The 15319-nt window shown below is 36.8% G+C and overlaps 1 protein-coding gene across 1 annotated transcript in view; it reads left to right on the top strand.

Annotated features, from left to right (window-relative positions):
* LOC121390607 (cation-dependent mannose-6-phosphate receptor-like) overlaps positions 1-13765 on the top strand; it is a 15063-nt gene extending 1298 nt beyond the window's left edge. Inside the window, exons 2-6 of the mRNA XM_041522466.1 lie at positions 1884-2050; positions 4059-4168; positions 5606-5745; positions 7577-7703; positions 12245-13765. Of these exons, the coding sequence (XP_041378400.1) occupies positions 1884-2050; positions 4059-4168; positions 5606-5745; positions 7577-7703; positions 12245-12367 (667 nt within the window). The 3' untranslated portion in view covers positions 12368-13765. The remainder of the gene's footprint in view (positions 1-1883; positions 2051-4058; positions 4169-5605; positions 5746-7576; positions 7704-12244) is intronic.
* Positions 13766-15319: the final 1554 nt, after the last annotated feature.

Here is a 15319-nt window from a genome sequence, read left to right as displayed (position 1 = left end):
ATGTTTTACATAAATTAACCCACATACTGAAATAATAATCAGAGTGTGTTTTTGGTTAATTGGTCTTTTCTTTCCATGGCCTATACCTATGGTTCCTGATTGGCAGGTGTATATTTAGATGGTCCCCAGACACCGTGTCTAGACACACTAAAAAGACGTGCCTTTTATTAAAATCACATGGTATTGTCTGATAGCCGCGCAGACGCCCCTCAAATCGTAATGGACATTATCACTTTAGTACTGTAAGTAATTCTGTAAAACCCTTGATTAAGTAGACTTTCCCATCTCAAATCACAAAACTGACCAATTACGTAGTCCCAAAGAAAAGAAACTTATCACTTGACAGTGTTCGAGATTAAAATTTGGGGCAGTATCCCAGTTGGATACTAACATTTCAAAATCTGGTATCCCTCCTGAGAATTTAGTATTATATGGTATCCCAGTGGGATACTGGGTTCTTGAAGTCTGGTATTCAAAATTAAATTCTGGTATCCCCGGGATATCGGGATACCATTAATCTCGAACACTGTTTGGATATCATGAGTGGTCGTTTTTGCTCGAACTTACCCTACCAATAGGCCTAATAATAAGCATTTTTTCTTTGTATTTTTTTTCAGAGAAAAGTACTATAACTCCATTTCATTCTATTGATGCAAATTGAAATATATTTAGTTAAATAGTTTATTATACTATCAAGTATTTATGTTGTTTTACAAGTCCCACTTGTCGTAAATTAGAGCGTTTGTTTACACTTTGCTTAAGAGGAGTTCGGCGGAGCTGACATCACTTGCCCCAAGCTATACCACCAGACGTCACAAAAACAAAACAAAATGGCTGCCCCCAGTTAACAGGAATAATCATGTTTTTTTATTAATTCTAAAATTACGCGTTTTTCATTTGTTAAAGTGTCAGTATGTGTTGGTGGTCCGGGTGTGCATCTTTCCAACACATAAGGCTCTTATTTGAGTTTACCCTCCTTTTAACATATGGGACTCAGTCTGTTTAGGTTATTTCACCTTGTCATAAGCACTCACTGGCGCTTGCTATTACTTTTTCTGTAATTAATAGTGAATAGAATACAATAAAGACCTTTACTTCAATCCCCCTGTAAACTGGATACCCATGGATCAAATTTACTTGGGCCCAATTTGGCCCATGGGTTATGGGTACTGTTTAAAGGAGATTCACTGCATCATGTATACTTGTACGTACTAGTATATGTAACAATACATGATTAATAAAGGACAACAGTAACATTTTAACATTTGGTAACGGGCACATTTTCATTTATGACAAGTTTGACTTTCATGGCAATTTACACATTTTTCACAGAGTTATTTCCCTTGAACTGTTGAGATAGGAGAATTTGTTGGGCCCTGTAGGGGACACGTATTGCTTTAGTAGTACTCTCAGAGTGCTTGTTTAATTTAATAATTAGTGTGAATGGTTACCCAGTGTTCCCGCTGAGTTAAAATTAGAGGGCGCACTATCCCACGATAGAACACCCATGTAAAAGATATAGTAGCCTACATTTAAAAGCTTTAAAGCAAGTTTTTACCATCTAGAAATCCCTGCCAAAAGTACCTTTAATTTATATACCGGCCTCAGTGATGCAGTTGTTAAGCCATCGGACTACAGGCTGGTAGGTACAGGGTTTGCAGCCCGGTACTGGCTCCAACCCATAGTGAGTTCTTAAGGCCTCAGTGGGCGGTGTAAGGCCACTACACCCTCTTCTCTTCTCTCTCACTAACCAACTAACACCTACCCCACTGTCCTGGACAGACAGCCCAGATAGCTGAGGTGTGTGCCCAGAACAGCGTGCTTCAACCACGAAAATTAGTTGAAATGAAAATAATTTATATGAAATGCTTTTTTATTCTTAGATTTAGCGTCGTGGACACATCTGGATATTCATACAATGTTGGGATATGTACGGATGCAGAGGCCGATGGGTCGGCGAAAGATGTTGGAGTGTTGCAGAAAAAACTGAAAGATGAATCGTTTAGAGTAGTCGTCGGTAAATACACACACTCTCAAATCATGGCTGGACGTACGTACATTTTATTGTAATTTCTTTTTGTTAACACAGTCATCGAAATAAGCCTAGTGTCTGACAACCTATTTCTTGCCCATTGGACTGAATTAGCCAACTTTTGCATGGTGCTAGATAAATCTGTCTACCCCGGTGTTAGATGATTTCTACATACTCCTGACATTATAACTCATGTTTTTACGTCAAATGTTTTTAAAACTCATGTTCTTCAGAATTCTGTTGAATTAGGTATTCCCCAAGTCGCCATTTCACATTGTATCGTTGTTTTAAAAATATTTAAACTAATTGATATTTTCATCTTATGTTTGTTTTTAAGTTTTTTTATGTTGTTGCATACTGTGGACTATATTTTCAGTACCTGATTAAATGAGTTTGTAGGAAAAATATTTTTGAATCATTCTATAATAAACAAATCATAGCTTACAAAATTAATGTTTTGTTACTGTAATTAAATGGGCAAGAAAAAGAATCAGTTACCATTATGAGGTATAGATACACCAATTCCAACCCTCGGGACAAAATGTTTTTGTAAGGACCTCAGTAGGCTAAACCTTGGCTCTCACAAAAATAAAACTGGTTTACACATTCATTCATCTTTCTCAGCCTACCATTTTCATTAGCTTACTGTAAAAAAACCTGTCCAATTACTCCACAAACATGAACGAACATTCTTATTTCGATCCCTGTAACATATCAGTAAAACTAAATTTAACATTCATTCTGCTTCTCTCTTTTTTGGGGGGTGGGGCAGCTCGGGGGATTAACTAATGTTCTCTCGCAGGGTTTTAATTAATTTTCAAAATAGAAGGTTGTTTGTGAAAAGTAGTTGTTTATATTTTAAAAATGCAGAGATTTTTATAACTGTAAGCATGAAACATACACGTAGGCATCAGTCCTTCATGTTTAAAAGTATCAGGTGAGTGATAAATTACTTTCATTTGTTCCAAGCAAGTGCTTTGCATTACATAGGAAAGATCTTGAGTAAAGCTTGCACGTATTAACACAAAAGATGTTTTTAATAGGACACATTGAATACTCACTGAAGCTTTATAATGATAGTAGTATACAAACATGGGGGTTGGCTGGGGTTAAAGCAGTTTATTTTCAAGCAACCAACGGGAAGCGTGCTGTAACCATGTGTTTAGGTGGACGATGAAAAAACCCACTTCTGAGATAAAATTAGGATGTGCTTTGGCATGCAAGCTCGATCGCACACCTCAGATGTGAAGGACTGAGGTGATGGCAGCAAAGTTGCCAACACTCATCGCCTACCTCCTCCTAGTGAAAACACTTCTCTTGTAGTGTTGCAGGGCTAACTCCAAGTCCACAGAAGATTTCGCCCAATTAACTGTCAAACCTTAAAAACTGCAGAAACACTCAGTATTTTCTAACAAAATATCAGTTATGTCATAAAATTATTTCGCCAAATTAAAATAAAATTTAACAGTTGTTTTTGAAAATCACAGCTGGCGAGTGCCAGAGCTAGTCCTGTATTTTTTTTAAATAACCTATATTAAGCAGTGGACCATTCAGGTTGTACTTCTGTTCTAACGCAAGTCGGTCGTAACTCTTAAGCCTCAAATTAGCTGTCGACTTCATATATTGGTGTAGGGCGGAACGTAGCCCAGTGGTAAAGCGCTTGCTCGATGTGCAGTTGGTCTGGGATCAATCCCCATCGGTGGGCCCATTGGGCTATTTCTCATTCCAGCCAGTGCACCACTGCTGGTATATCAAAAGCCGTGGTATGTACTACCCTGTCTGTGGGATTTTGCATATAAAAGATCCCTTGCTGCTAATCGAAAAAGAGTAGCTCATGAAGTGGCGACAGCAGGTTTCCTCTCTCAATATCTGTGTTGTCCTTAACCATGTGTCTGACGCCATATAACCATAAATAAAATGTGTTGAGTGTGTTGTTAAATAAAACATTTCTTTCTTTCTTTCCTATATTGGTGTAGATTTTTCTGAAATGTGATTATGTTCTTGTAAGAGTCTGTGCTGTTTTCAGCTAACTGGGTGCTGCTGGAGTACGGAGATGGTAAACCATATGGTAACCATTGCAACAGCGGTCCACGAAGAGCGGTCATTATGTTCACCTGTGATGAATCAGCAACCGATGTGAGTTTACGTTACTAAGGTTTTCTATCCCATTTTGGGGTGGGATGCAGCCCAGTGGTAAAGCGCTCACTTGATGCACGGTGGGTTTGGGATTGATCCCCGTCAGAGGGCCCATTGGGCTATTTCTCGTCACAGCCAATGCACCACAACTGGTGTATTAAAGGCTGTGGTATGTGCTATCCTGTCTGGGATGGTGCACATAAAAGATCCCTTGCTACTAATGGCAAAATGTAGCGTTTTTTCTCTGTCTGTCAAAATGACCATATGTTTGACATCCAATAGCCGATGATTAATAAATCAGTGTGCTCTAGTGGTGTCGTTAAACAAAACAAACTTTATCCCATTTTGGATTGTTACCTAAAGTCCGAAACAAATTGTTAACAACTACAATAAATTACTCTCCTACCTTTAATTACCATTAGATTTTCTCCACATTTTGTCCGAACATAAATTGTGAAAAAAAACATTACACTGACATGGATTCCACATATTAGACTGAAACCATATCACCTAATTGACTTTTAAGGTCTTTTTAGGACAAAACACATACAATTTTTCACCGTCTGCCATTTTGCTTTTTTTATGGAATATTCTTCAAGATGGGTGGAAGCCTAAATATGTGACGTAATTAATATGACGTCATGCTAAGTGTGTTATACCTTAGTGTATGTCATAACATTGTTAGATTACGTCATATTGATCCACCCTTCTTGATTAGTACTGTATTCCATAAACATGCAAAATGGTAAATGGCAGAACACTGCATGTATTTTGCCCTATGCGATTTCAGCGAAGTCTCTTATGTGGAATCTCTGTCACTGCAATGGGGTTTTTCATGATTTGTTTCTGGACAAAATTTTAGGGAAATCTAATGGTAATTAAAGGTAGGAGAGTAATTTATCATAGTTGTTGGTTTGGACTTTAGTTCTGACTGTGGTAGTTTTACGATGGCTTGCTTTTGATAGGCCAGGGCCTAATTTCACAAAACATCGTAAGTTTACGTTTCCGACTTGCAGTTATACCGGGCATACATTTATAAATGTTTGGCATCTATTTCACAAAGAAAATTACATCATTTAGAAAAATGGAACATTATAAAGACATAAGAAAATGAAATATGTGTATTTTTATCTATATTTGTTGTACTATACTAGTAATAAGAATTGTGGTTTAGTTGTTAATTTACGTTTATGTGTAAAATTACCCTGTAGGCTTACAATGTTTTGTGAAATTGGGTTCACGCTACAGGTTTTTGAAGCAATCTTAGCACTACCCATATATATGTGGGAGTGTGTGATAATGAAAAAAATAGGTTTTTCCTCTTTTTCATAGTTATCAAGTGTTTGACATCCCGTAGACAGTGATTAATTAATCAATGTGCTCAGTAAACAAAACAAGTGTTTTTACTTTAATAAACATTTTGGGGGTTTTTTTCAGTCGAAACCTGGCATGTTGATACTGGAGGAAAACACGAACAAGACGAAGGACTGTTACTACCTCTTCCAGCTGGATCACAAGGAGATATGTGACAGAACCAGCTCCACTGTGCTCAGTCTGGGATCCATTTTTCTCATCATGTGAGTCTCAAGACAGTTTATACACACACAGATCATTCTCAGATATGACACCCCTGCATGTGCTGTAACCTCACTGTGGTGCAGGGGTGTAACATTCTCTTTGAGAATGGCCAATACAGCACAAAATTTAAGTTTTAAGTAAAATTCAGTATCCGTAACATTCTGTGATATTTGTGTTTTTGCACAGTTCTTTACACTGTTTTTGTTTAAGTTTTATATTGGTATTGATCATCACTTTATTTATTTGCATTACCATAGTTTGACACCCAATAGCCGATGTATTTTTCGTGCTGGGGTGTCGTTAAACATTCATTCATTCAGATATGACACCCATAATTCATTCACAAAAAAACGAAATCCTCAATTTATTCTCAAAAAAATAACCCACAGTTTATTCTCAAAAACAAAATCCATAATTTAATGTAAAAAAAAAATGACACCCATAATTTACACTAAAAACAATTACACAATCAGTTTGTTCTATAAAATGACACCCATAAGGTATTCTCATAAATGACGCCCAAAATTTATTTTTAAAAATTACCTCCACAATTTATTTCTTTTCAGCTTAATCTCAAACTAATGGTATTTTCTTCTTAATACAAAAGACTTGTCTGAACAAAATGACAACCACAATTTATTCTCAAAAAATTAAACCCATAGTTTATTCCGAAAAATAACACCTATAATTTATTCTAAAAGATGACACGACACGAACAATTGAAAATGATTTTACCAATGTATTCCTCAAAATGACTATCTTAAAGCTGTTATTGTTTTTATTGCATACCTATTCAATCTTACTATAGTGATAAAGACACTTTGAAACCGTGTAATAAATTTATTGTGTATCGCACATATGTGTGATATGGACCTTTTTCTTTTTTACTGCAGTTGGTGCCTTTTATTTACTTATACATATGATTTACAAATGACATCACATCGTATTTGAAACATTACACTGTCGCAGTGTATGATTCTTAACATTAAGTAAATCCATGAAAGGAGTTTTGATCATAGATTTAAACAAAGTGTTGTTATGACGTTAAATTAAAAACCGTTTTTGTAAAACATAAAAAGAAGGTATGTAATAAAAACAGAACTTCGCATACGTTGTTTTCACTTCCTATTTATTGCACTCATTTATTTTGCAAAAGAACATACCACTCAACCACTACACGGTCTTGTGGTATATATTCTTGTGCAAACTAAATTCGTGCAATAAATAGGAAGCAAAAACAACGTATGTGAAGTTCTGTATATGTCTTTACCTGATGATGAACATTGTTATTCGCAAAAACAACAGTCTCCAGTCATTTTTGTTTGTCCTCAACAGATAAAAGTGTGCAGTTATATTTTTCTCATCCTGTAAATTTTGTACACACCCACAATGTATTATAAAAAATCCTCATAATTTGTTCTAAAAAATGAGTTGTATTTATGTTTGTTTTTCAAGTCAGTGTACCATTACTGATGCATAAAAAGCTACGGTATGTGCTATCCTGTCTGGGATGGAGCATATAAAGATCCCTTGCTACTAATGGAAACGATGTAGTACATTTTCTGTCTAAGACTTTATGTCAAACTTGCCAGATGTTTGCCATGGCAGCAGCAGGTTTCCGCAATCATTATCTGTGATCCTTATCCATATGTCCAACGCCATATTACTGTAATTAACATGTACTTAATGTGTCGTTAAATAAAACATTTGTCTTTCTTCCTTCCTTCAAATCATTCTGGGATGTCAGTCTTGTTTGTTATTACAGAATGCAGGCCAGACATTTCACAAACGAGAGACAGAAACCGAATATCTAATGATTTTCTTTTTCAGATTTTTTTCCGTCGTGGCGGTTTACCTGGTGGTGGGTGCTCTATATATGAGATTTGCTCTTGGTGCTAAAGGTATGGAACAGATCCCCAACTATTCATTCTGGCAGGACTTTGGAAATCTTCAAGCTGTAAGTCTACTTTTTAGTTCTTAAATATACTCGGGGCTTCTAGAATTCTTATAAAATCCACTAGCCATGGGATCAGTGATTTAGAATATTTACTAGCCACGATTAAAAATTCACTAGCCCTACTTTACTTTTAAGTTAATACAATTTTACTAATAGTAATAATGTTGCCTAAAGAGGAAGATAGAGCTTTAAAACACTAAGATTGGGGGATGAGAGTGACGGCAAGATATTCTTAATTACAAAATATATTTAAATGCAGCATTTGACAACTTTTTTTTCCACTTGCCGTCAGGCATAGCAATGGTAGTTGTTTACTAGCCCAACATTGAATATCACTAGCCATGGGAGTCTGGCTACCATAATCTAGAAGCCCTGAATATACTAAACGACAAAAAAAAAAATGGTGCTGTAAAATGTATTGTTTTAAATGGTGATGTGAAATGAATAGTAAAATGTTGAGATTTTGTGATTTCAAACCAAAAGTTTCTGTTTTGAGTAATATTATATGCAGATGTCGATGTGAAAAACATTGAGGTGAGTCATTAATTGCTCCCCTAAATCAGATTACGGGGAGTTATTTAAGATATTACCATATCGATATCATATTGATACCATATAAATTTACTTGCTAAAGGGAGCTAACAATTACTATCCTTGAGGTACATGTAGTTTCAGGGGAGAGATGGGGAGCAAATTTGATATCTCCCCTTGAGGCAACACACCAACATTTGTCGTGTTGTTACTTGTTATAGCAGCTTAATATAGTCCAGTTTGGGAAATACAGTCGAACCTCATTAATCCGGACTCCGATTATCCGGAAACCCCACTTCCGGACAGATGAGCGACAAAACAAAACGGCTACTTTGCAAATTTATTCATTAGTCCGGATATTCAGCTTCCGGATCCGGACGGTCATAATCCAAAACAAAGTGTTAAGAATAAAGGAAATTTGCTTCATTTAACCGGTTACTGCTAAAACAACAAATTCTCTGCCTTCAGTAAACGTGACCAGTTAAGACCAGTCAGGCAATCCACACGAGCTCTAATGGCTGCAAGGGGTTTCACACCTCCGTTTGTTTTACACACTTATCGGTTCGGTGCACTGTGTTCGATATACCGCTCTATGATCCTGTTGTGTTTTATAATCTTTAGAACAGCCAATTAAGGGTAATTAACTTTGAGTTACACAAAGGGAAACTACTCTGGACATGATTCAGTAGTCCGGAAATTCGTTTATCTGGTCAGTTTGTGGGAAAACCATTCTGTCCAGATTAACGAGGTTCGACTAGTTCATAAAAATAATACTAGAAAATTCTGATATGCTTTTTGAAATCTTTGTTTGATGATTACACATTTGTTGACCTGTAGTATTTAAATAACCCATAGGTTTGAAGTAACTAGTTATATGTAGTACTAACTGATAACAACTGTACAAGTGGTATGGTGCCACTTGTGTAACAGCAACACAAGGTGTTGGTCAGGCATAGGGGCCATTAATTGAACAATTTTGTGGTCGACTGATGTTGGTGTTTTACACAGTACTTGTCAGTTTAGAGCACTCCCTAAAATTAGTAGTCACATGACCCTCTCGATAGTGTTGTATTTGTTCACAGAATATATTCTGACTTAGAAACAGGGTTTCTGCCAGAGGATAAAACAGGTATGGCGCCATACCCAAATTTGTTTGCAGATTTTATTTTTTAAAGTTAACCTTTTGACAAAATTAATGACGCTTTTGTAAAACAGTAACGCTAAACCTAACCCATTTTCTTTCTGGGGAAGCGCCCCCATACCCCGTTTTGACTGTGGTTGCATTCATTTCCATAGTGCTATACCCCAAAATTTCTTTCTGGCAGAAAGACGTAGAAATTGTTTTGACCTGTATGGGGTAATTAATGGTGCTGTGTAACCTTAAATGTTGAGGTTTGCATATGAGGAATTCAGGCACAAAACCTCGTAAACGCCACATCCATGGAAATTGAGATAACCATTGGAGACAAACCTTCTCAGTCCCTGGTACCTGATGAGCAAATAAATTTTGCTTCAAAAGCCTGTTAGTCCCACTCTAAATCTAAGCTAGAATACAATTTCTTTGCAGAACCTCGGAAACGCCATCTGAGTTTGTCTGCAGAACCACGTAGTTTGTAGACCGCCAGTTACATGTGTGCATCAGAGCACATGATGCATAAGATGGCCACGCCCATAGTAAGCATTTTTTGGTGCTGAATTCGTATAATTCCTTCGGATTTTGGCCAATTTATCCACACTAGTTATGGAAACTTATGATGCAGTTGACGAACCTTTGATGTTATCACCAACAGGAACGCGTAAACGATGTCGGCCACAAAGTTCGGCCCGTTCTATAGCCAAAACAGCTCGCTACAGTCATGAAGGTTTGATTCCTCGTGTAACATGCACACATAAAAATGCTTTGTGTACTGCCTGAATTCTGAATGAAAATGACTTAGAATACATTAAAGGGCAGCTTTGTTCAATATTGTGAACAATTACTTTCACACTCACTAGCCCAATTTCAATAAATCGATGGATGTGTGTTCAAATAGGGGGAGGGGGCAGGAGGACTGACTGAACTTTTGTGTAATCTTTTGATGACTTCCAATGGGGGATGGAGTATGTTGTGACCCAACTGGCATTATTTTCCAGTGATCTTTCCATAATTATAATTCTAGAGTGAGTATCTTACTGTCATTGTTATTACACTGGGATGGCACAATAGTTTTAAATAAGTGTGAGTTTTAACGCTTTGTGAAGGTTTGGAACAATAGGCCAGCAATTGCCAAACTTTGGTATATCCATGGACAAGTAAAGTTCTTCTTTTGTAAATGTTTAATTCAACCTTCACTTTTAAGATGTTTCTAATTGTCTGTTCTTTGATTCTGCAAAATTGCCATAAGACTAATCTCCAGAAATGGACTTATTGAGTTTTGCAAACTAACTGAAGGTGGACTTACAGAAAAATCAATCACATTTTGGTAAATACCGAGTTTATTTTTAATAACGGTTCATTTTTTACATTCATATTTTTTGTTTATTGCTCTATAACCATTTCATGACACGAAAAGTGTAATTAGTGAGACTTAAAATTACCATCAGGTAAAAGTCTTCATTTTAAAACAAACAAGTCAGATGGACTTAAGGGTTTTGCGCCTGAACTCCTCATATATGATGGGGATTATACATCTACAGATTATTGTGTTGATTTGATTTGATTTTTTTTCCTCACTTGGCATATATTTTGTAATCCCCTACTGGTCCCTATTTCTTGTTCCAGCCAGTGCACCACGACTGGTACATCAAAAGCTGTGTTATGTGCTATCCTGTCTATGGGATGGTGCATATAAAAGATCCCTTGCTGCTAATCGAAAAGAGTAGCCCATGAAGTGGCGAGAGCAGGTTTCCTCCCTTAATATCTGTGTGGTCCTTAACCATATTTCTGACGCCATATAGCCGTAAATAAATTGTGTTGAGTGCGTCGTTAAATAAAACATTTCTTTTCCTTTTCTTTTTTTGTCACTCAGCATATATTTTGTAATGTCCTACTGGTCCAACCTGTAGGTTTCACCTCCGCCCTTCTGTCATAGGTTTGTATAGCCATATCATGTACATGTGTAGTTACAAATCAAGTTCGACTTTTATGGCAATTTACCCATTGTTAACAGTTATACGAGTGATGTGAAAATTTGTTGGGCCTGGTTGTGGCCATGTATTGCTTTAACAGTACTTTCAGCATGCTTGTTTTTTCTTTTTAGCCTTATGCTTAGCAGCTTATAAAACTTATACAGTTTGTTTTGTTTAACAACACCACTAGAGCACATTGTTTAATTAATTATCGGCTATTGGATGTCAGACATTTGGTAATTATGACACATGGTCATCAGAGGAAACCCGCTACATTTTCTTAATGCAGCAAGGGATCCTTTTGAAGTTTAGACTCCTGGCAGTATTGACGTTTCATGATCTATAAACATTCTAAAGCTAAATAATGCCAACTTTGCACATACACACTGCTATGTTACATCTCATTTGCAAAAAACTAAATAAATAAATTATATTTATCTCATTCTTGTTTAGCCCAGTGGTAAAGCGCTCGCTTGATGCACAGTTGATCTGTGATCGATCGCCATCAGTGGACCCATTGGGATATTTCTTGTTCCAGCCAGTGCACCACAACTGGTATATCAAAGGCTGTGTGCTGTCCTGTCTATGGGATGGTGCATATAAAAGATCCCTTGCTGCTAATCGAAAAGAGTAGCCTCAATATCTGTGTGGTCCTTAACCATATATCTGACGCCATATAACCGTAAATAAAATATGTTGAGTGTGTCGTTAAATAAAACATTTCCTTCCTTCCTTTGCTACTAATGGAAAAATATAGTGGGTTTCCTCTCTAAGACTATCTGTCAAAATTACCAAATCTTTGATATCCAGTAGCCGATGATTAATAAATCAATGTGCTCTAATGGTGTCGTTAAACAAAACAAACTTTAAACTCATTCTTGTTTTGGGGTTGGGTTTTTTAGGATGGGTGTAATTTCCTGTGCAGATCGGGTGATGGAAACAAAGGCCAGCGGAGATACCAGGGCATTGGTGATGACCAGCTTGAAGAGCGGGACGACAGAGACGATAACTTGTTACCGATGTGATGGAAGGACCACTGGTCAATCACTGGGTCTGACTGAGTGTGTGCATGCTTGTTCGTGTTCGGCTGTTGGAAGAATGTGTGACAACAAAGTTAACATTGCTGATCAAGGGTCAGAAATCGTCCTGCCCATTGCCAGATTAGGCAATTACTCATTTTTATACAAAGTAGCTGTAACATTTAGTATTTGGTTTAAATTAGCCCTGGGAGCCTTTTGTTTTGGGGGGGGGGGGGGGGGGGGGGGGGGGGCCTTGTTTGGGGTATTTTTGCTACAGAGTGTGGGATTGAAATAATACTAACAAATTACTAAATAAATTATGAGTTACAGTAAACTGACTCCTTTTTTCCCCCAGAGGATGGTCCTACTGTGTTCACATGTAGCAACACAATGCAGTATTATTTTTGCTATGATAGATTTACATAAGCTTGTGTAACCCGGCTACATGTATATGTAAGTTAAGCGTCTATAAAGATTAGAATTACAGGCCCATAGGAACGATATCTGGAAGGGGGGGGGGGGGGGGGGGGGGGGGGGGGGGGGAGGGTGCACAATCTAGTGGGGTTTGGGGAGGAGTCGGGCACAAGCTATATTTTTATCTTTATTGATATAGAGTAGAAAAAGAGAAAAAAAATTCATCCTTAAATGGTGGTGAGCACAGCCCCCGGATTCTAAAATATTACGACGACTTAACTTATCACTATTGCTAATAACTTGGAGACTTGAGTTGTCTTTCGGTTGAAAAAAATCCATTTCGCTAGACTAGTGCCTGAATATTTTGTTTCTTTTTATTTAATAAAATAAAATTAGAATCCAGTTTCTCCATGACAATCCCTTATCTAATGAAATTATTTTGTCTAGTTGGCAATTTTGGCGAGCTAACAATAATTGAGTAGTCCACTACTAAATGATCGAACAATGCACAGCAAGCAATTTTGTTTAGTCCCAAACTAGACAAAATGGAGGTTACTATAGCTTTTGTCTGTCTGTCCATTTGTCTGTCACATGTATAGTCAGGGCATTAGATTGCATTATAGTCGAGACGATTACAAACTGAAAATATTTCCCTCAAAACCACTGAAATGTTAACTTTAATTACTTTACGACCTTCCTGCACTCTGAAAAGACGAGAGTCCCCGTTATGCCCAAATTATTGAGATCTAACGCCCTGACAGTTTTGTATACTTTTTTATTTATTTGAAATGCCATTCAAGTTTAACTTTTTGATAGAGTTATGGTCCTTGAGCTTTGGAGATAATAATTTGTTGGGTCTGGTGGTTTCGTGGTTAAGCCATCGGACATAAGGCTGGTAAATACAGGGTTGGCAGCCCGGTACCGGCTTCCACCCAGAGCGAGTTTTAACGATTCAGTGGGTAGGTGTAAGACCACTACACCCTCATTTCTCTCACTAACAACTAACACACTGTCCTGGATAGACAGCCCAGATAGCTGAGGTATGTGTGTGTGTCCAGGACAGCGTGGTTGATCCTTAATTGGATATAAGCACGAAAATAAGTTGAAATGAAATGTTGAGTCTGGTAGTAGATATGTATTGCTTTACCAGGGCCAGTGGTTATAAAACTTTCAATTTACAGTCCAGACTCCCATCTCAAATGACGTCGCACACATACAATTGGCTTTATTAATTATTGTAACAATGTAATTTGTATTTTAGTTTTAAACTGTTGGTCATTATTCTTAATCATTAACACTGACAAATATTGTTTGAATCAAGTACAGGCAATTATAATATTTAATACTGATCTCATTATTGTGTAATTTATGGATCACTGTTACGGAAAATATGACTTGTTTAAATTTACTTCAGTATGATTAATAATGTTAATTGAGGAGAAGTGTACATAGTTTTTGTGTTTTTTCAGTTTAATTTGGACATAATCAAGCCATTTTTATTGCATATTTGTGCTTTGTTAATTTTGTATTAAATATACTGTTTCATTGGTGTGTTACATTTAAGTATATCTGGGTAAATTTATATTTTGTTCAGCAAATATTATTCCGGTAATTTAAAAAACAAAATTGTGTGTGTGCATAAGATCAAATGTACAGTTGGGGTTTATTGTTGAATTTGTTTTTGCTTGGGTGTTAGAGCATTCCACTTAATTGCTTAAGATTTCATTTACTAGAAACTCATTCTGGTTCAGGTTTTGAGTTTTGAAATATGCAGGCGAGTGAAAAATAACCTGACTTGATAAACATTTTATGGGCTAGACGAGCCGTTTTATTTCACTATCTTCAGTGGTCATAGGGAAAATGTTGAGCAGTGAACCCGAAAATGCCAAAGCTTAAGTTTGCTTCTAAATTAATAGTTTTAGAATTATCTACAGGCATGTGAGAGCTACTTGTAAATGTGCTTTTTCATTTAGTCTAAAACAACAAAAACATGATGTTCAATACTGTTGACCACACAAGGTTCATTTGCATGTTTTCAGAGTTTCAAGTTTATGATGTGTGCCTTATATTATAAGTCATAACCAGTTTAGATTTGTTAGCATTGAATGCAATGTTTGACAGTTCCATGGGTTGCAAACAACAGTTTTCCTTCCGGGGCCCTTAAGTGGTCCCTGAACCCCGGCCACAGTAAGCCTTTTTGTTCCAGCCCCTCACATGATCACTGTATCTTCTGTGTATTGACTATTGTCCATGGGGTATACATTTTAAAAATACCTTAAAATTCGTCCCGAAGACTTTTTTGGACATTGCAGGCTATGACCGCAAGTTTCATAATACCCATCCATATTATTTTCTCAGTTCTTTTGTTTGTCAGTATATATCAATAATATTGCATATCCCTAGTGAAAAGCTTGCAGTGACCCTGTACTTCTCAAGGACGTTCAGTTTTCCCAGATTTTTTGTCCAGTGTCATATAATACTTCTATTGTCGTGTGTGTGTGTGTGTGTATATCTATACTCGGTGTATATATATTATACTTTAAT

This window comes from Gigantopelta aegis, chromosome 15 (genome assembly GCF_016097555.1).
Source record: "Gigantopelta aegis isolate Gae_Host chromosome 15, Gae_host_genome, whole genome shotgun sequence".
NCBI classification, from domain to species: Eukaryota; Metazoa; Mollusca; class Gastropoda; order Neomphalida; family Peltospiridae; genus Gigantopelta; species Gigantopelta aegis.
This window is presented reverse-complemented; position numbering and strand designations above follow the sequence as displayed.